This window comes from Mirounga leonina, unplaced genomic scaffold, assembly GCF_011800145.1.
Source record: "Mirounga leonina isolate KUSES-001 unplaced genomic scaffold, KU_Mleo_1.0 Mir_170, whole genome shotgun sequence".
Classification (NCBI taxonomy): domain Eukaryota; kingdom Metazoa; phylum Chordata; class Mammalia; order Carnivora; family Phocidae; genus Mirounga; species Mirounga leonina.
In genome coordinates, this window is record NW_023270433.1 from 37,744,479 (window position 1) to 37,767,049 (window position 22,571).

General features: G+C 42.7%; 1 protein-coding gene across 3 annotated transcripts in view; it reads right to left on the bottom strand.

Moving 5' to 3' along the window:
• ACO1 (aconitase 1) overlaps positions 1-22,571 on the bottom strand; it is a 53,521-nt gene that overhangs the window by 11,845 nt on the left and 19,105 nt on the right. For all 3 annotated transcript variants that reach the window (XM_035016510.1, XM_035016512.1, XM_035016511.1), the window contains exons 2-15: positions 19,992-20,110; positions 18,771-18,939; positions 17,607-17,744; positions 12,424-12,493; positions 12,113-12,296; positions 11,491-11,630; positions 9,573-9,744; positions 8,869-8,969; positions 7,826-7,942; positions 6,544-6,703; positions 5,105-5,240; positions 3,990-4,074; positions 3,068-3,224; positions 1,809-1,933 (exon numbers count right to left, since the gene is read on the bottom strand). In XM_035016510.1, the coding sequence (XP_034872401.1) occupies positions 1,809-1,933; positions 3,068-3,224; positions 3,990-4,074; positions 5,105-5,240; positions 6,544-6,703; positions 7,826-7,942; positions 8,869-8,969; positions 9,573-9,744; positions 11,491-11,630; positions 12,113-12,296; positions 12,424-12,493; positions 17,607-17,744; positions 18,771-18,939; positions 19,992-20,088 (1,851 nt within the window). In that variant the 5' untranslated portion in view covers positions 20,089-20,110. The remainder of the gene's footprint in view (positions 1-1,808; positions 1,934-3,067; positions 3,225-3,989; positions 4,075-5,104; positions 5,241-6,543; positions 6,704-7,825; positions 7,943-8,868; positions 8,970-9,572; positions 9,745-11,490; positions 11,631-12,112; positions 12,297-12,423; positions 12,494-17,606; positions 17,745-18,770; positions 18,940-19,991; positions 20,111-22,571) is intronic.

Consider the following 22,571-nt stretch of genomic DNA (forward strand, 5'->3'; position numbering starts at 1 on the left):
GATATGTGGAATCTCAAAAACAAAATGAACAAACAAAGCAGGAACAGATCCATAATCACAGAGAACTAACTGATGGTTGCCAGAGGGGAGGGGAGGTGCGAGGATGAGCAAAAAGAGGGAGAGGGGAGGGGGAGGTACAGACTTCCAGTTACGGAATGAGTAAGTCACGGGGATGAAAGGTACAGCGTAGGGAATTCAGTCAATGCTATCGTAATAGTGTTGAATGGTGACAGATGGTAGCTACACCTGGGTGATGCACAGAGTTGTCCGATCACTATGCTGTACACCTGATACCAATGTAATGTTGTGTGTCAACTATACTTCAATAAAACCAAAACCAAAACAGTTCTTATTCTAGTCACACACAAGAGCTCCTTTACACTAAGACAATGTCATGCCCAATGACTTAAAAATACATATACACTGTGATAAGCAGCCTCAAAGATGGACCCAAGGACCTGCCCCCCACCTCCCTGGCATGCACACCCTTAAGCAGTCGCCTTCTGCTGAGTGTGGGCTGAACCTAGTGACTCATTTCCAAGATCAGGTTATAAAGAGACTGCCTTCTGTCTCTCTCACCCTTTCCTGCTTGCTCTGATGGAAGGCAGGACCATGCTGTGAGATGTGAAGAGATCCCCAAGCAAGGCAATGAGGGAGGCCTCTGGCGAACTGTCAGCAGGGAACTGAGGCCCTCGGTCCGACAGCCTGTGAGGCGTGTTATCCTGCCAACAACCATGCAAATGGCCTTGGAAGTGGATCCTCCCCCAGCTGAGCCTTCAGATGAGCTGCAGCACCAAAGGACACCTTGGTTGGAGCCTGAAGGCAGAGGCACCCAGGTAAGCCACACATGGATTTCTGAACCACAGGAATCATGAGATAATAAATGGTGTTTCTAAGTTTTGGGATAATTTGTTGTACAGCAATAGATAACTAATCCATATACATAATATAACTTAGGAAACAGTAATTCAGATTGTACCAAAGGGGAAATCATTTACTCTCTGAAGATTGGTGGAAGTAGACGTCCAGGTCATGTGGACACTGGATAGCAAATGACCACTGCTATGCATTAAAGTCAGCTTGGACTGTCTCCACGGGGCCATGATCTCAGCCTTTGGAGAAATGCATTTAACCCAATGCCCAACAAGCTTGCTCATACCACTTCCTGATGAGCAACTTGTGGGAGGGCATGGTGCATGAATATGATCCCCATTTGACCCTCTTCCCCAGAGAGTCTGCTCTCTTATTTCAAACCCAAGCCCTAGTCAGCATTCCTTGGGTCAGCCTAACACAGAGGGCAGAGAAAGGAATAACATCTAAGGGTCTCAGAAAACGATACTGAGCCCCCACACATTTTCTCCCTATTTGTCAAATGCACAGAAAGGTTTATTTATTTTAATAGTTTGGTGCTTTTTCCTCAGTGGTTTTTTAAATTTTTTGTAAGCATCCAAATAGTTCTGAGAGGTGTATCCAACCAATGAACTCCGCCTCAGTGACACTTGGGGTGGGGGGCGGGGCTGGTGGTTATGGCGAGCTGGCTAGGAATCACACACAACCTAAGGCCTCTCTTTTTGAGGCTGCTGACAAATCTGGGACCTTGTCCAGATCTGGGAACATCTGGGGAGTGTAGAGTGTGTAAAAATGTAAGTCACAGGAGAAAATGACTGAGAACCACTTCCTTGGTTATCTGAAGAAAGAAATGTGACTTTCTCTAGTTTCCACCGCCATCAGCCTCGGGGTCTGCAGACATGCCATAAAGGAACGGCTGTCCCCTGGACGCATGAGGGCAGAGTGGGTGGGGACCTCACCTCTATCTTCTGGTAGACCTCCTTAAACATGCCAGGGATCACGTACTGACGCTCCACCGCCTGGATCTCGTCTCTGGTTGGCCAGATGTCTTTCAGAAATACCTGTTGTCCCTTTGCATTGACCCCTGGGGAAAACAAGTTTATTAAGGAGAAAAACTGCATTTAATCCCCCATTTTCATGATCCCATCCAGTCAAATCCCATTCTCCGTAGAAATGTTCTGTGAGGTCCATGCAAACACTGTGTAGTGAAGCGTGAATCGCTGGCGCTGGGGGATGTGGGTTAGGCTCCTGACAGCCTCTCGTCACAACGTTTTCGGCACCCCATCAATACGTAATCTTGCTTCACGTGTGCTTCGGCTTAAAGACACTTTCCCTAGGACATCCTGCTGATGCGTTAATGCCGAAGTCCCAGCCAACAGCACTACAACTCATGCCTGAACGAAGTCTGCCTCCCAAAGGGCACCCCACAGCCTTCGTGGGCATCCGTGCGCTAGGTGGTACTTCAGCACTACGCTTGGGGGCTATTTTAAAAAGTGAAATCACCAAAACCACAAAAATGTGGAAAGACGTGGCACTACATGGAGCACGAACAGGATACGTATTTACAGCATGAGAGCTGAGGGGAGAAGCAGAGCCCTGCCTCGTCCGGCTGCAGCTGAGAACGTGCACGTTGAGTGCACGAAGCCTGCATCCCTCTGTGTGTGTCTGCAAATGACCACGGAGGCAAGGCAAGACGAGTCTTGATTTGGGGGTTAAGCTACCTTTTAGTGAAGAGGCAAATCTGCAAATATCGAATCCACACATGAGGGTCAACTACAACTCTAGTGGGGCTTTCCTAAAAGTGAACTGAAGGGGCGCTGTTGTCATAGTATTGAATCTACTGAGAACGACTGAGGAGGACACAGCAAGACCTCTAGAGGGAAGGACACAAAGCATCATTTCTCCAGATTAGGATACGTTAAAACAGTGTGTCACATTAGATAAAAGCAGAAGCTAGAAAGAACTGGGGAAGAAGCCAGAATAGCACGCTCTCTCTGACTTTGCAGATTAATTTCCTTTTGTCGTCCCTTGTCCTTAGTTGATTCTCATCTGTTCCAGTTCTGTCTTTGCCGTGTATGGGGGAGAAAAGACAAGACTCTCCTCATCTTTGTTAGTTCTACGTATCGTTATTTATTAACAAAAGTGGTTACTTTTCCTCCAGTAATATTTTCAAATTCACTGGAAACAGTGAAGGGCAGCCACACAAACGACATCTTACCCAGTGGCTCTTTCTCAAAGTTGATCCTGATGGTCCCAGCAATCGCATAGGCTATCACCAAGGGTGGAGAGGCTAAATAGTTGGCCCGGGTATTGGGGTGGACTCGACCTTCAAAATTCCTGTTCCCAGACAGTACTCCGACAGCGACCAGATCTCCCTGAGCCCAGCAAGAGAAAGAAGCGGTCACACGGAGAAGGGGCCCAGGCTTTTTGTCATAGACCACCTGCTGAACTCTCCCATCACGGGGGCAGTTCTTTAACCTCCCTTTCACCTGGTCCTCTGCCTGCAGGGAGAAAAGCACACATGGGTGTCCCTGGGGAGACACTCTGGGTCAGAGGACACCGAGAGACATGGTTTCTGCTCCCGAGGAAATCCCAGGTGCGTCAGAAGGCAGCATCCTGGTGACTTCGCTGCCTGGGGCCTGAGAACAGTCCAACAGTTGAAAGCTAAAGGAAGCCACACTGACCTCCATCGGTTCTGTAATTCAGGCAAACCAAATCGTGCTTCTCAACGCTACAGGATTTACAGGCCAAAAATCAAGCCCATGCAATGTAGTTTCGATTGCACTGTTTGCGTGGAGACGTGTCTAACTTGGAGCCAGGTTTCAGGTGACCAGGCACATAGAGTCCTGGAGCCGTCTGTGGTGCAAGAGCCCGTGTGTGCCAGGCACTGCTCCAAGTCCTTCACGTCCATCTCCGTGCTCACCACTCTGTGAAACAGGTCCTATCATCATCCCCAATTTACAGCTGGGAAAACTGAGGCACAAGGTAGACTGCTAGTCAGGTTAGCTTGACTCCAAAGACTGTATGTCTAAACACATTGCCTGCTGCCCTGGGCCTTCCTGAGACGACCAGCATTCCGGGCACGCATCATATGAAAAGAGCCAACTGCTCCGAAGCCCCACAGGCTCCTCGGCCATTACCTGCGTGATGGCTTCGACCACAGGTTCAGGTAAGGGCCCGCTGTTGCCAATACAGGTCATGCAACCGTAGCCCACCACGTCAAACCTAGGCGCAGGAAGAGAAGCAAGGCGGAGAGTGAGTCTCAGTGAGCCGCTCTGCCAAGGACAGTTCTAGAGACCGCTAACCTAAAGAGACCAGCAGCACGTGGAATAAGCATAGTACTGTTCCAAATACGTTTTATTTGGATGAAAATTATAATTGGTAGGGCCCTTTCTTAAAGGATATGAACTGTGTACTGGTTGGTGAGGAGTGCAGTCAGTCTAGAGTAAAATTCTAGTCCCCAGGTATTCTTTTAAAGTAGAAAATCAAGAGTTCTAGGCCACTTGAATTTTGGCAGATACAGAGACTATTACAGAAACACTGGGTGCTCTCTTAACAACATAGAATTTGGAAAGAAATGAGGAGTGGGGGTAAAAAGGCACAAAAAGCTAGAGACAAGCTGGTGACTTGTCTTGAGGAAACCTGTTTGCTCCAGACAAGAAAAGCTTAGGGATCAACAGATGAATTCTTGGACAAAGAAGGTTTTCCTTATGTACTTGTGCACTTTATAAAGAAAGAACTCTTCGATGAGTTCCTATAAAGTTTTCATTCTCAGGAGCGTTGTTAAAAAAAAAAAAAAAAAAAATCCTTCTCATCCAAATTAGGAATAGTGGGGAAACTGGAGAAATTGTATTTGGTAGCAAATGATTCATTTATGCCAAGGAATTTAAACATTTTTAGCCATTTTAGCTCAGCCTCTCAGTGGCTGAGCCAACGCTAGCCCATTGCGTAACCTCTGTTGATTGAGAAAAGGCACCCCGTCCATCCAGAAGGGTGCAGCGCAACACCATAGCACAGGCTTGATTTCAGCCCTGCTTTGCCCTTCAAGGGTGCCCTTGTCTGATGAACAACCAGCACAACTGTCCACAGGAGGGCTCGATTCTGTGGGAACGGAAGGGCTGAAGTCTCCTCACTGGCTGACAAGACTCATTAGATACCATCAGATGAGCTGATGTGTGTTACACGGTGACACGGCGAGACACATGTGGAATAAAATACAACCCGAGCGATGGTGTAAAAGAAAATTCCTCCTCACCCAAGCTGGGACAGATACGGCATGACCCCGCTCTCTCGCAGGTAGTAGGTGACCACACCGCTTCCAGGAGACAGGCTGGTTTTGATGTAAGGCTTCACGTTCAGGCCAGCATTCACAGCTTTCTTGGCTAACAGGCCTGTGAAATGGTCAACACCGACACAGTGTGGGGTGGCTGCCCGCTCTAGGTGCCAGGGCGGGTTCAGGAAAGAGACCGACCCCTCGGTCTGCGTCGCCTGCCACCGCCTGACAAAGCTCCGTTCGTGGTGTTTTCTGCTCTTTCTGCTGCCGAGCACAAATCAACGGCTCACTGGCCCACAGTCATTTACACGGACGCAGTAAACTCAAAATTAGTCAAGGAAATGAAGAGATAGGCTTCTTTTTTTTTTTTTTCCAAAAGATAAACTTAAAAAACATTTAGGAATATACTATAGAATAAATTTTAACTTTGGGAGGAAAAACAGTCTTTCTAATTACGTTTTATTTGGATGAAAATTATAATTGGTAGGGCCCTTTCTTAAAGGATATGAACTGTGTACTGGTTGGTGAGGAGTGCAGTCAGTCTAGAGTAAAATTCTAGTCCCCAGGTATTCTTTTAAAGTAGAAAATCAAGAGCTCTAGGCCACTGGAATTTTGGCAGATACAGAGACTATTACAGAAACACTGGGTGCTCTCTTAACAACATAGAATTTGGAAAGAAATGAGGAGTGGGGGTAAAAAGGCACAAAAAGCTAGAGACAAGCTGGTGACTTGTCTTGAGGAAACCTGTTTGCTCCAGACAAGAAAAGCTTAGGGATCAACAGATGAATTCTTGGACAAAGAAGGTTTTCCTTATGTACTTGTGCACTTTATAAAGAAAGAACTCTTCGATGATATCTGGTCTGTGGACACAACAGGAACTCTTGGCAATGATAAAAAAAAATCTGGACACTAAAGAGACTTCTATTAATAAAACTTGGTATGTAAATATTAACTACTTGACCTGAATTGCGTAACAGCCAAGTAAGTTTTATGAGCCAGTGCCCTGTGCCCTAATTCAGATGCACTTACAATACTTCTAAGAGACTGAAGTCCAGTGTACAAAAAGGCCTATCAGGGGTTTTAAAGAGACTAATCTGTGATATGAAAACAGTTTTTTTTTCTCCTACAGTCTGACATAAGATTCTAAGCTTTACCAGAAATTCATCTTTTTTTTTTTGCTTTCTTCTACTTATTTTCCACGTTAATTCTAAAGACTAGTATGTATTACATATTCTACTTTACATACTTTGCTTTGAACACTCATTACTGTGTAAACACTTCTGGACCAACAAATCTCTGCATCTGGAAAAAACAAGGTTCAGGGAACTACATGTAGATTCAGGTAAGCCCCAGGGTCGTGTCTTGAAAGATTTCCACCCACATGTCCACATGACCACGGGGAGGAATTCAGATGCACTCACCTGCTCCTAACATCACAGATGGATTACTGGTGTTTGTGCAGCTGGTAATGGCAGCGATGACCACCGAACCATGAGTGAGGGTGAATTCGCTATTATTATAGATAAACGTCTTATGGTCATTATGATGGTCCAGAGCAACCTGGAATCCTTTAAACCCTTGCTATGGGAAGAAAAAAAAAAAATGCAAGAAAAGAAACACAGTGAAATAGTGTCACTTTAGAAGGAAAAAAAATACCTTGGTAACTATAATTTTAAAAGCCAATTTTTAGCAAAATATAAACATCTCATCTGAAATGGTACAGAAAACTGAAAGTCCTCTTTATTGTTTTTAAACCTTTATAAAAGGCAGTCATAAGTTCGGACTCTCCCTCTGCTTTGAAGTCCTATTAATGCTGACTTGCTTCTCATCTCAAAAATGGAAATGCTATAACTACAAATTTAGTTCCAAGTTAGTCTAATTAAACCCAATGACATTATTGTAGAGTTTCATGGATATGAACCAAGGCCACTGATTCTAAAATGATGGAAATTTAGAAAAAGGTGTCCTTTTGGCCAGATTCAACTAATCATGGTCAATAAGGCAAATCAAGTACAGCTGAACATTTGGTGTCATGCTGGTGGCCCCAGGATAAAACTTATCAAATATCTTAATCATCATTTGGGGAGATGTTCATCGAAAATCTGCATACAAGATGCTAGGTACTTTGTGGAGTATAAAGGTGATTCTGACACACATCCTCTACTCAAACATACAGTCCAATAAGGGAAATCAGACCTGCAAATAATATAAAGGACCAGCAATGTAAGTTCAAGAACATGGATGCCATCCAAGGGTTTCAGACCAAGTGTCATGAAGGTTCAAACGAGGGACGGATGACGTTCTGCTATGAGATGTGAGGCCATGCTGTGGAGGCTGAGAGACACTGACATGCAGGGAGGGGGAGGAGCCATCCAGGTGGGGGGAGGCGGGGCATGAACGAAAGTACAATGGCCAGAAAAGCTGGGGCAAGTCGAGTGCATAGTGTGATGAGAGTTACAGGAAAAGCAGATGTGTGGCTGAGTTGTGTTCACGGATGGTAAAGGGCTCTAAGGAAGCTGTGTGGCCCTCGGCTAATGGGAGAGGCACTGAGGACTTCCGGATGGAGAAGAAACGCCCTCAGCGTCAGGCTTCGGGAAGCTTCATCATGGGTGGTGGTGGTGGAAAGCAGCGTGGGCTCTAAGACACAGGGCACAGGGCTGGGTTGGGAGGGGGGACTTCCACCTGCCTCTCCCCGGCCCCTACCTTGGCTCCGAGGCAGTTCTCAAAGTCCTTTTTCATGTCGGTCACGGCGACTTTGTCCTGAGGCCTTTTTGGTCCACTGCAGCAAGGCACGACCGTTCTCAAATTTAATTCCACAACCTGTCCACCCAAAAGAGAAGGAACTCAAGAAGTGACATCGTACCTTCGGAGAAAAAAAACGCAAGCTGGGCCACAGAACCGAAAACACCACAACCACAAAAACAAACTAAACCATCACATTCATAAACAAGGACTCTATGTTCTTTCTAATGCTTAAGGAATGAATTTCCAAAGATCAGGATGGGCACATAAGTGGCGTGGGACAAGCAGGAAGCCTTGTCACCTCCCAGAAAGACCAGGGTGTGTGCCCAGCTGCTGGCCAGCGTCTTCTATGCATCCGTCTTTGCAAAGCAGCTGATGCATCCTTTTTAATGGTGAGCTTCGTTTGAGATGGGCTTTCTACTAAAATGATACATAAACCATTGTACTTTTTTCTAAAATGATTTGGTAGGATGCCGCCATTCAGGCATCAATGCCAGGCAATGGGCCTGAATGCATATCACCGTCCCTCAAGTATACTGTGAAACGAAACCAGGCTCCCACATCTAGGTGACCCTCTGGGCTTGCCTGTCCAGAAAAATGTGGAATCAGTTTGCCCCCTAGAAAATGAATGAAGGTAAATCACTGGATAAACCAGAACTAACTGCTATGCTCTACCCCCATTTCTTTTTCATCTGCAGTGATGAGATGAGCCTTTAAACAGCCCTACTCCCTCTGGCGAAGCCATCTTCAAAGGTCTTCCACATTAGGGGAGTCAGTCAGTAGGTCAGAAATGGGGCGCCCACTCAACTTATTGGCCAGGAGAAAAGGAAGAAGTTATTTTATGTTTATAATTCCTTATCCTCTTAATTGTTTCAGTCTTTTAAAACCTTGTTCTTCTGTGATGACTTGGCAGTGACTAATTTCCTACAAGTACGCCCCCTCAGAAAAAAACATACACAACTAAAATCACAGCCTCGAGGAAAAGGAAACACACTCTCTCATACCTGGGCAAAGTCTGGGTCTTGAGAGGGGTCACTGAAATCCCGAAACATTCCTACAGCTTGAAGATACTTTTTCATCTGCTTTACTTTTTCTTCATCACGACCTAAATGGGTGTTTTAAGAAATAACAAGTAACAGAGGTTAAGATGTCCTGGTCAGACGAATACCTCCACTAGCAGTCACACAAGGAAGGCGCATTTCGCTTGCACACACACCTAAATTTCGGCTGCTATTTCACCTTTCTGTCAAATATTCTGATTCTCTGGCTGATGCTGCTATTTACTGGGGGTCATTCACTGATCTGGTCTATTTTCTGAAGCAGATTCTGGTCCTACCTGTAAAAACTCCCCCTCTCTTTGGTCCTTGTCCTCCATTCAGAGGACCTCAGGCTTAGTACGTCGTCAGCGCACACCTTCATTGCCAAGATCACTTGCTTCCCGTCAAATAACCAGTAGTAGAAAACCAGTGCAAACATCTAGGTTTCCAGAATACCTGAGCTCTTTCTACTGGCTGCACTGTGTCTGTGTCATATTTCTGAAATCCCGACAACCATTTTGATTCCGCAGAGACAAGGAAAAAGAAAAAAACCAACCCAATAAATGTGACCGTGTGCACTCCAAGGGGCGGAGGCAGAAAGCAGTGCTCCGATCCTCAGAGTTCCAGGAAGGCTGACCCAGGGCCTTCGGCTCTCATGGGTCTGCACTTACCCGTCTGCACCAGGTACTTGATGCTCACGTCATCAACCGGGAAGAAGGCAGCAGTCGCTCCGTACTCTGGACACATGTTCGCAATTGTAGCTCGGTCAGCAATGGACAACTGGGGTACTCCTGGCCCGAAGAACTCCACAAATTTGCCCACGACCCCCACCTGGCGCAGATGCTGAGCAGCAGAACAGGAGAAAAGCTTGAGACTCGACAGCCCATCTTTAAAATGCAGGGCTAGCACTTTGTAATTCTTATAAACTAGCCTGGTGAGTAAACATAAAAAATAAACTGGCCCAACATATTTTTGATTACTTTAAAAAATAAAATTTAAAAAGTAATGTTAACTAAATATGGGGAATCTTGGATTGGATTCTGGAACAGAAAACAGTCATTACTGAAAAAACTGGAGAAGTTTCTAGTTTAGTTAATAGTGTTGTACCAATGTTCTTCATTTTGATTAATATACCATGGTTATGTGGGATGTAAACGTTTGGGGAAGTTGGGAGAAAGGTAACAGGAACTCTCTGTTTTACCTGTATTTACATCAACTCTCCTGTAAATCTAAAATTATGTCAAAACAATTATTACAAAAAAAAAAAAGGAAAGAAAAAGTAATGCCCAAAACACAGATAACATTAATAGAAGTTTTCCAAAGTGAGAAGGACTTTTTCTCTCTAATGAGATCACTGGAAGCGCCTAGAAGTGCTAAAAATTAAATAAATTCTTTCACCCTAAACAGTCTTGCACTAGTAGAATTAATAAGGAAGAGGCTTGTTTTCAAGGGTGTAATGAACAAATTTCCTGAACACAAGTACGAGTTCATTGTAACAGAAAGGTCTAGCCAGTCTGACTCCCATCTCCTTTCCAGACATGCCATCAGCCAGGGCTGGGGCCTTCATGGCTCACTTGGCCCTGCCTGAGGCCAGTCTCACCAGCGGCGTGGACAGCCACACCGACAAGCTCTTCAGGTTACGTGGGCTTCTGCTAAATTCTGTGGGCAAGTCCTACATTATTCTACATTGGAAGAACAATGCACAGACCTCTATGATAAGCTATAGTATTCAAATAAATACCATTCCAAATTCCATAGGGATTAAATCAAAGAGAAACATTTTTTGGACTTTAACAGAATAGTAGCTATCCCTAACACTCCAAGCCTCCTAACAACCAGAAAAAACTATGGTTGTGATAATAAAAAAATACACTTTTCTAATAATCTTGCAAAATGAAACTGCTCTCCTTTTGCAAAGCAAGCAAATCACACACACACAAAGAAAAGATTATTTCTTGCAAAAGCTAAAGAAAAAGGAAAAAAAAAAGTACTATTTCCAGCTTGGAGAAACATCTGTTACAATAATGTAACTTCGAATACAGAGAAGGGAATTTAAAAAGTCAGACATTAAATTCATAGAAACAGTTTGTTATTTACATAAAGAAGAACCATGTGGAAAAATGTAGTCAAAGTATAAACACGCTTGGGAATGAGTCTTACAACCTTGGGATAGCGGTTATTTCTAGGACTGCGGAGGATGGCTTTAGCCATAAATATTTCATTTTATTTCTTAAAAACTATACCCACAGGGAGAGCTCTGAAGCAAATGTGGCAAAATGTTACCATCTGTTAAGTCTAGGTGGTGGCGCATATGAATGCCATTTTAACTTCTGTGTATTTGAACTCTTTCACACTTTCAAAATATTTTTTTGAAGAAAAGGAGCCATGCAGCCGAGGAAGAGTAAAATGAACATTAACTGTCTAAAACTTAACCACAGAACTCTCCCCTTACCTCATCTCTTTTTAAAAATCATCAACATCCTGTTTCCTAGAGCACATGGAAACCAAGAGGGACTCCGTCATGCATTTGCTCCCTGTCCTCTGTCCCCGAGACCGTCCAAGACCACGGAAGAGGCAGCATATCATTACCTTGGTAATGGTGAGCACGATGTCAGTGGATGTCACCAGAGGGTGGGGACTTCCCACCAGCTTGTAGCCAATCACCTGTGGAAGCACCATGCTGATGGGCTGGCCCAGCATGACCGCTTCTGCTTCGATTCCGCCCACTCCTGCAAGGAAGGCATGACGGAAGAACGCTTTCAGCGTGCCTCACTATGTCCCTCAAGCATAATCCAACCCGCTACAGTGCTGTGCTAGTGTAGATCTGGGGTCTATAAAGAACAGCTATCTTTTCTGGATTTCCCTCTACAGAATTTTTAACAAGTATTTCTCAGAATGTGGTCCCCAGAACACCTGTATCAAAATCCCCTTGATTCTACACCAAGTGGAGAATGGGGTTCAGGAGTCTCCACTTTTTAACAAACAGCTCAGGTGATTTGCATTTATTCTAAATGTCCCTAACCTTTATTCCGGTTCATTCTCCCAAACATTATTATTGAGTGCCTACTAGGTAGGCATCAGGTACTTTTCTAGGCACTGGAAATCCAGCAGTAAACAAAGTCATGCTCCTGGGATGTCATGGGATCAGTGGAAATCAAGCTACGCACTATAGAACAGCATATATGGAATAGGAACCCGGAACGATACTCACCCCAGCCAAGGACACCCAAGCCATCAATCATGGTAGTGTGTGAGTCCGTGCCCACGAGGCTGTCTGGGTAATAAGAGCCCTCGTGCTCGAATACCACTCTTGCCAAATACTCCAGATTTACCTGGTGGATGATTCCGGAGCCGGGGGGGATAATCCGCATGTTGCGAAAAGCCTGAGAACCCCACTACAATCGAGAACAGAAAGCACACCATGAATACCCGCTGCGTTTCTCCGCAGCCCATCTCCTTGGCACCTCTCTTTGTACCCACGTATATAAAGAAACAACCAATGGAGCCAAACTCCGCCCGTACCTTTAAAAATTCAAATCGTTCTCTATTTCTTTCAAATTCCAGGTCTTGATTCTTCTGTAAACTGTCTGTCCTGTTCAGAGAGAAAAGCTAAATGTATAAATTTTAAGGCTTAAAATGTTACCAGTCGAACTGATAGGTGATAAACACACTGGCAATTTCGTCCACAGGCTTGCTGGGTGGTACTGATGCATTCATTCACACGGGACATGAGAGGGAATCGGCAAAAGTAAAAAGAATAATCATTATTTGCTTCAAGTGATCCCTACCACACCTTTAAACATGGTGAGTAGCAAACATTAAGTGAATTTAAGTTGAAACTAATCTAATCACAAAGCCTGACTTTTAGGAACAGATTCTAGACATTTGACTTGTGGAGTCGGCCAGATAAAGACAGGTAGGTGCTCCTTGGGCAAAAAAGGACTGGAAGCACTTAGCATTTACTCGACAAAGACCACATTCATTTACCACACTGATTGTTTTCTCTAGGTGTGAACAGTCTCCGAGGTAAGTGTCAGTTGCTTTAATGGAATCAATTCCTGAGGGTGCCTTAGAGCAGGTGGCCACAGATTCTACCTCCACAGGCCAATTCCAGCCCAGTATCTATACATGTTTGGCCCTGAAGCAAGCCAATAGTTTCACATTTTTAAAGGTTGTAAAAAAAAAAAAAAAAAGGATACGTGGGCAGAGACAGTATGTAGGCAGCAAAACCTAAAATATTTACTATTGGTCCTTAAAAAAATGTGCCGATCCCTGATGTAGAGTATGGATGTCTGTGAGTGTGTGTATGTGTTAGCGAAAAGCAAAAGGTAAAGAGAAAGGAGAGATGCCAACATAGGGGAACAAGGTAGGATAAGAATGCTGCCCCCAGAACAGCAGAGCCTCTGGACCCTCTGGACCAGGTGTGGCTACTCCTCAAGGTATTCATCTCCTTCTCACTAGTACACTGAGGGCTCCATCCACATCCCCATTTCCAGTGTCTTTGGGGCACCTGCATCGGGAATACCTCAGACACCACACAGTCAACTGGTCAAACCCTAATGCGTGAGCTTCCTTCCCGAATCTCATCCCCATCCCCATCTGTCCATATCATCTAATGACCTCCCCTCCCACCACTTAGTTTTTTACAACTATCAAAGCATTTATTCCAGAAATAGCCTAACTGGCTCCTGTCAGTCTATTCAGCCTATCTTTGTACCATCACCAGAATCCATTCTCTAAAACACAGATCATGACCCATCTGGAACCTGCCAATGGCTTCCCATTTTCTATATGAAGTATGAATCCCTTGCTTTAAAAAACAAAGTCCTTCCATGTGACCTCAACCTTCCTTTATAAGTCCTCTGCTATCTCCTGGTCCAAACTTTCTTTAGTTTCAGCCACACTGAAGCCCTCAAACTCTCCCAAATCTCACTTCCCTCACACTCCATTCTCTCCGTGTAGAGTGCCTTTTCCAGCGCTTCCCTCTTTGTAAACCCCCTTCAGGATGTGGAGCAAGTGATGCTCTTCGCAGAACCCTCTGGACTCCCCGGGTCAGGATGATTTGCTCCCTTCTCCATGGTTACTACATTTACCAACCATACTGAAGTCTTATGTTCTTTAATTTCTCTCTTTTAAACTAACCTGTTTCTTCAACAAATACTCGCACACAGTAGGTCTGTTACATGGATTTAATTTTTAAAAAGGAAGGAAGGCATCTTGGGACACTGCTCTTAATCATATACAGCCTCCCCTAGCTCTTCTACTTGGAACACTTGTGGACGACCAGTCAGGGTCCCTTTCCCTCTTGCCTCCAGCACTAGAAGGACATCAGAGCTTCTCCCAGCAGAAAAGCAGGGTTGGAAGGGCGACATTCACCCCGGAGAATGCTGGCAAAGTCAGTCTGACGTAAACAACGTATCCACAGGACAAGCAGAAGCCAGAAATGCTTAGGCTGTTTTAAGACAGGTTAATTCCGAGTAAAAACCCATTTACTCATTAAAACAAAACATCTTTTTTGGCTCAAATTAACAGTTCTAGTTCCTGGAATGAATAAATGGACCTAGAATTTGGATTTTTCTACCACTCAGAACTTCCCTAAATTCACCACTCGACGGAGCTTTTAATAAGTTCTCTGAATATGAATGGCCTCACGGACTAAAGAGGAAATTTCTCCTTAGTTACATAATTTGAATTCAGATTTGGACGTATGCCAAATTCTGAGTATTACATTTAATGGTACTCCAGAAATTCACAAACGGTATTTACAGAGGAGACAGTTTCCATACCCATGAACTCTAGTCAGAAATTGTTATGATATTCTTGTTGGGATTTTTTTTAAAGATTTTATTTATTTAAATAAAATAAAGAGAGAGACAGCGAGAGAGGGAACACAAGCAGGGGGAGTGGGAGAGGGAGAAGCAGGCTTCCCGCTGAGCGGGGAGCCCAACGCGGGGCTCGATCCCAGGACCCTGGGATCATGACCCGAGCCGAAGGCAGACGCTTAACCGACTGAGCCACCCAGGCGCCCCTTGTTGGGATTACTTTTAAAAAAAGGTTATTTTTAAGAAAACTTTGAAAAACTTTAATGAGTTAGGTAGACCTTCCATTTCTCAAAATGGTGAAGCCAATTATTATTATTCAAATCAGGCAAAGAGCTCAGAAATACTTAAATGAGAATATTTATCATCCAAGCACCCCTTCACAGTTTTTCTAGTTCATTTCTGGAAATAGCTGGAAATCAGCCCAAAGCACACAGTTCCACAGAAGTTGAGACATATCACATTTAATTCCTTACAAAAACGAAGAAAGAGACTGGGAGGTCAAATTGCAAAACCAAACTCGAGCAATAAAAACAAAACACCACCAGTGAAAACACTTCTAACAGAAATGTTGTCTTTAATTAAAAAAAAAAGTGTTTGCTAGATTTAGATATCAGTTTGGATCAAAGTCCTCCTCCCCTCCCCCCACCCTCAGACTTTGCTGTTTTCATAATAATGTTTTCAGTAGTGCAGTAAATGAAAAGGGTCCATAAAAAATTGAAACCGGAGTTGATGGATTTCAAGGTTTAAAGAGGAAAAACAAATTACAGTGAACTTCGTGATGACCCAGATTCCTACTGCTTAATAAACTGTCAGGAGCTCTTTGAATTTTGAGTCAAAAGACTTCAGACTTTAAAACAATTCAATTCTGTCCCCACCAGTCCTTTCACCTTCCAGGCAGTGCAATAAAGGTAAATCATCAACACCAGTGAGAATCTCCAAAAAACATAAAGTTGCCCCTGATTTTGTGAGGCTACTTTTATAACTTCTGAAGTGGGGTGTTAGGAAATATCCTTATTCTCAAATAGAATAACATTTTGTGTATGAATTTTTAATTCTTCCCTTTTGACACCAAACCATTAAATTGAGCTCATGTGATTTAAGGGAAAAAAAAAAACAAAAAAAAAAAACGACAAGTTGCCTAAGGATGAGGTTAGAGTCCAAAGGAAAGGGAACAGCTGCTGAGGATCTGTTTGTTCCAAGAACCATCAATTCCGGGGACAAAGCAGCTTTCTCTTTATCCTGAGTTTATCTGGTTTGGATATTGGCAACATCCATCTGAGAACAGCCAGTTACCACTGTTCTCTTGAGGCTGTATGGAGCCCACTTAAATCCACAAGGAAAGCAAGTATTTTTTTTTTCTTTGAATGGTTTGTTTCATACTCTTAAATGACTATTTATTATAAAAAACATAGCTTCTTATCGTCAAAATAAAGAACAGTTACAATCCCACAGATAAATCGTTTAGCAGTTTGTCACCTCTTTTCCAATCTTTTAATCTCTGTATAACTTTTCATCTAGCTGAGATCATGCTATACACACAATTTATATCTGGCTCATTGAGCTATGACACGAGCATGCGCCAAGTGTTATTAAACACTTTATAATGGTAAACCTAATAATTCACTTTAAGGACAGACCATAATTTAATAAATCATTCTCCTTTGTTGGACATTAAGAATGCTTCTAGGTTTCCATTATTATAAATAATACTTTAATGAATACTATTTAGTCATTAAGCTACTCCTGAATTTCCAGATTATCTATGAAGGGGTAATGCTCAGAAGTGGAAATTCTAGGACAAAGGATATGACAATTTCTAATAATCTTCACACATACTGCTTTCATCATTCCTAATTTATAATATTATTAGCAGTGTATAAAAGTGTCTCCCTCATGACACCTTTATAATTAATAATGTTTATTTTCTAATCTTAACTATATTGATAAGAGAAAATGGTATCTCAAGAATTTAATCTACTTTTTTATTACTTCTGAAGTTGAAAAGGATTTATATAGTGTTTACCGTTGCTTTTCTTTTTATTGTGGAATCTCCACTTTCCTCTGCCCATTTCTCTGCTGGGTTTTACCATTTTTTAATGGATTATACACACTTTATATATTAAGGATATTAACCCTTTGTCATATTTGTGGCAAATTTTTTTTAAGATATTTACTGTTAACTTTGAAGTCATTAAAACTATAGTTCTTTGTTCTTTTTTTGCTTCATCATTGCTTTTAAATTTAGAAAGGTCTTTCTCCTCAAGACATTTGATACATACATACTTAAATTCTAAATTTTTTGATGATTTAATTTAAAAAATAGTAATGCTTTAATTCTCTAGCAAATAATTAATTTCCCCAGCACTGAATGTGGTATAGTTCTTTCTTTCCCCACTCATAGTTGATAATAACTATTTAGTTATTCTTCTAGCAGTACCTGGTTGCCCTCCCTGTGTAATCCTACAGTTGCTTCTGCAACAGATGGAGTGTATTCCCCACCCCTAACTTGGGGCTGGACTGTGAGACTTGCTTTGATTAATGTCACTATGAGGAGAAGTGATTCTATGCCTGCCCTGATCTAAGCCTCATGAGATATTGTGGGTTCCCACTGTGATCACCAGATAGCTGCTTTCTCCTTCAACCTGGGCCCCAGAAGAAGTAAAAAGAAAAAACCCCATACATTTAAAAAAACAAACAAACAAACAACCTACCCCTCCCCCCCGCCAAATCTTCACTGGAAAATCTATAGTAAGTTTGAGTTTTTCTGAATACATCTTTTAAAGATTTTCTTCTTTTGTTTACCTACATACACACACAAAGAAGACTTGAACTGCAAGATTTTGCACAAAACAGAAAACCCAAGTATTTATCCTAATCTCTCACCTTCTGTTGAAATCCACCTGGATGGAATGATCAATTACAAGATCGGCAGGACAGATGGGGTTTATTTTCTCTGGATCTCCTCCTAACTTCTTCACAGCATCGCGCATGGCCGCAAAATCAACCACGGCTGGCACGCCCCTAAGAAAAGAAAGCATTAAGCAGAAGACAAAATCGTTGAACGAGCATCCTTGGATTTGTCAGCTTTGGCCTCCACTAACAACACTGGCCATGAGACAGTTTCATCAGTGGGGCGAACAATGGATGACTCAGAATAGTGGAAGCTTCTAAACACCTTTACTTGAGCAGACATTGGTTGTAAGTGCCAAGACTGAGTGGAACCTCTACATGCAGTTTTGTCATTGCATTAAAGTTAACAACAAATAGGGTCTAAATAGAGACCATGGCAAAGCAGGCACTTAAAAACTCGGGAACTGTTACTGCCATGGCTGATTCCCGTTCACGTGGTGGGGTGACAAAGGCCTAGAGAAGATGCATGGATCAGACCTCCATCTTCAGAACAAATTTAAAGAAATGGATGTAATTCAGAGAAGTATGCTATGAATCAAATTTAGACTAGGTGAATCTTTCCTTTTTATTATTTTCGAGTATAAAATTTGTCCTCTAGAAAAATGAAATTTGGTCTCTAGAAGGAATAAAATAACATCATTTAAAAATGGAAAGGTAGTGTCTAAAAAAAACAGACCATGATGGGGAGTAAAGACTCCTGGGAATAGCAGCATGTGAACTGGGGTTTGTGACCTACAAGTCTCCCCTAAGGGGACAGCACATCACTGTTCTAAGGACAGCTGTTTTGAAACTGGCTATGTGGGTGATAGGATGAGAGGGACAGAAGATTCCAAGAACGCTCTACTCCATGCTATTTCTTCCGCCTTCTGCTAGAATACTCAACACTGGGATCTCCAAGACCAAAGATGATGACCTTTGCCATTGGAAAAGGCGGAGTGACTACACATCCCAATGTGTCCAAGACAATGTCTTGCTGTCCAGGATAACAGACCCCTTACATTTTCAAAAGTGTCTGGATATTGGGTGATAAATTATACAGGCACTGTGTGTGTGCACGTGTGTGTGTGTGTGAGAAGCTTTCTTTAAAGGCTGACAAAGGAGGCAGTGAAGAGCAGAATGAAGTGACATCAGGCTCACGTGAAGTCCTGCAGGATGACGCGGGCAGGCTTAAATGGCACTTCTATGTTCTTATGCTGCATGACATTCCAATTTAGGATATTTTCAATGTCATTTTTCTTCACCAAAAATTGATCACAGTTCCGAATGGCTGCCTCCAGGAGAACTCTGATAGAAAATGGTAAGCGTTCTAGGGAAAAAAGGAGAAAGCATAACAAAACCAACAAAAGCCATGAGATACCTTCTCATAAGAGCTATTTAAAGCCAATCTCTATATAAACTTGATACAAGGCCTCAGACTACTCTTCCAATAGGGAAAGAGGGGAAGTTTAAACTGATTTCCACAGCTTAAAATGTAAGCAGATCGAATGGGTTTAAGAGACATTTGGTACTAGAAAATATCCACAGACTAGGCAAAAATAAATATTACAGTTAATTCTTTCATAATAAATTGTTGCCTTACCTTGGATTCCAAAAACAGAGTTTCCCTTAAGTTATCATCAAAGAAGTCAATCTAGATATTTACTGTATTATGTGTTGGCAAGTAACACAAAGTAATATTTCTTACGAAAACTAGTGTTTAAGAAATGAGAAAGTAACTCCTTTACAACTATTGGAATTAAGACCAAAGACAGCCCCATGCACCTTTCAAAGGAAACACAAGCCTAAACACCATGTAGGATGGCCCCTGGTGATGGGTCTGAGGATAAGACAATGATAATTCATAAGAAAAACTATTTATTTATAAAAGAAATGTTTTATCCTGATCTATGAAAATTATTCACCAATACTTTTTGGAAAAGATCAGAGTGCCAAGGTAGAAAAGCAGAGGGTTTGGAATAAAAAAGACCTGTTTTTGTCCAATTCTACTACACACATAGTTGTTTTTTGATCATGTCACTGACCCTCTCTGGGCCTCAGCTTCCTCAGGACTTCTTACATTCTATAAACATGACCTTATAGGTCATGTTATACAGATTAAATAATATAATATATATGTACAAACACTCTATACTATAAATGTTACATAAATGTCACATGTACATAATCATTATTACTTAAAAATGGGCAATGTAAGAAAGATGTGTGTGTGTGTGTGTGTGATTTTGTGTGCTTAACTCAAGACCATTCGGCCATTTCTGCTACTCCCTCTCTCAACTCTCCTAAAGGCTAATTAATTACATAGCAAAGAAGATTCTTAACTGCTGTGAGAACATTTACATCAGAGAGCCATGTACCTACCATATCTTGAATCCTTCAATTTATTCAAATTGAAGAATTTCTTTCCTGGTTGTGCAGGATCCAAAGGCTCAACAAGGTGTGCAAATGGGTTGCTCATGATTCTTGATGGCCACGTGTCCCTGAAAAAAAAAAAAAGAGAGAATGTTTAATGTCTACTCTCAAAGCTGGATTTCACTTATTCTGAGGCGTGTTTGCCTTCTTTAACAATTATGGTACATGTTCACTTTAAGACATCACTTATCTTTTCAAAGTAGAAGGGCAGGACATACATGACGACAAGAATGATATCTCAGCAAATAAAATGGGCTTCTGTGAAGCTATTGCGAAAGCTAGCATTTGCCTCTCAAGAGAGCATAAAATCCCGAAGGTCTTTTGTCTTATGCCTACAACTTTCCAGCCTTATCCACTGATAAGATATGCTGTGTCTCAGGATAAATCCTGAATACATGAGCAGACTTCTGAGCTGGACTCCTGTCTTTCTTGACAGGAGGTAAAAGGTCCATAGCAGACGACATGCAATTGTCTAAAACTTGAACTTTGGAAGTGAGGGCTCGGAAGCAGCTATCTTCTGTTGTAACAGTCTCTGCAGCATTTGAAATAAATGTGTTAATACAAAGTCTTCCTGGTTCACTTTTGCACATGGTGGCAACAGAGTGTTGACATCAGGGAATCAGTTACTGCAGTGGGCATAAAGGCCCAAACTTCCCAGATATGTTTGGAGGAGACCCTCTACCCCAGCTTCAGGCAGGACTTAGGTATCTTTGTATAAATTATAAGCAGCAAACAAGGGAGGACACTGTTCCTGGCCTCCACCACAGATAAACAGCAATTTCAAATAACTGTACAACTCAAAGCAAAACACACTGGAGTAGGAGGTGGAAGACTTGCTTTCCAGTCCTATCCATTGGGCAAAAATCCTCCAACCAATACATTCCCCAATAGTCTTAATTTTGAGTTAAGAATATAATGTTTCTGGGTGCCTGGCTGGCTCGGTTGGTGGAGTGTGCAGCTCTTGATCTTGGAGTTGTGGGTTCAAGCCCCACACTGGATGTAGAGATTACTTAAAAAAAAAATCTTAAAAAAAAAATAGTAACATTTCCCCAATTAACCCAGGGGTTTTATGAATACTTAAATATTCAACATATTTTGGGGATGACTGATATGGAATGATCAACATATTACCGTAAAATGAAAAAACACATGCGGGCATAAGTCGAGTGATATCACAGGTTCTGTTCTGGACCACCACAATACAGCAAATACCACAATAAAGTGAGTCCACTGAAATTTTTGGCTTCCCAGTGCATATAAAAGTTTATACTGTATTCTATCAAGTGTTCAACAGTATTATGTCTAAAAAATAATGTATGGACTTTAATTAAAAAAAACCTTTATTGCTAAAAAAGCTAACCATCATCTGAGCTTTCAGTGAGTCATCATCTCTGACCATAGATCAGCATACCAAATGCAATAATGAATAAGTTGGACGTATTATGAACATTATCACAATGTGACACAGAGACACGACATGAACAAATGCTGTTGGGAAAATGGTGCCAAGAGACTTGCTCAATGCAGGGTTGCCGCAAACTCTCAATCTGTCAAAACCGCAGTGTTTGCAAAGCACAGTAAGATGAGGTCTGCCTGTACAGGAAATGACTGTTTTGGGGGGGATGAAAAGTGACAAGTGGTTCTTGTCTCCACAGACAGGCCCCTTTCTTCATTAAAACACAGAAGGGACTGGCTGCTGGGACAGGGGCCGGGAAGTCAAGACTGGGAGTAAGACTCAGTTTCCACTGTACATCCTTTCATATTGTGTGCCTTTTTACCCATGTGCACATATCACTTTCTGAAAACTAGTTACAGGTTTTAGAGAATTAGCTATTTATGCATGTACTAAGTCCAGTGCTAGGTGATTCTGGGGAGAGGCGCTGATCGAGAAGCAGCCCCTGCCTGCCTGGAGCCCGTGGTGCTGGAGGCCAGAGGACAAGCCAGACGTCTGTCATGGGCACCAGAGAACTCAGGGGGGAGTGTCTTTCTGCAAGTGTCTGTGCTGGGAATTACTTCTTGCTCCTAGTTCCATGTGGCTTTTGTCATTTTGTCAAGGAGAGGGAAGCTACATGCCTTAATCTGGGGCAGTCGATTTCCTTCTCTAGGAATTCCTTCTCTAGGAACTGAAACTATAGAAAGACCAGTAAGGGAAACTGGATATGCCCTAGGCCATCTGAGTTAGAATTATCCACGGATAGCTCTTGTTAAAAATACGGAGATTCCTGAACCTCACCCCGACAGCTACTGAATCCGAACTGATGGGGGGTGGAGCGAGGGAAAGCAGGAGTCACAGTGTTTAATCTCCAGGTGTTGGTGACACACATTCAATTTGAAAATCATGGCTGGAGCCTGGAGGGCCAGGGGATGAACCGCCACTTAATGCAGGAGGCAGTGAAGTACCATGGAAGGTGTATGTTTGCCAGGGGAAGGGGATCACAGCCAAAATGCTTCCACGGAGAGGGAGGGGACCGTACAGCAGCGAAGCTGCCTGGGGACCAGGAGGCCTGGGGACGGCGGCCACTCGGTTCC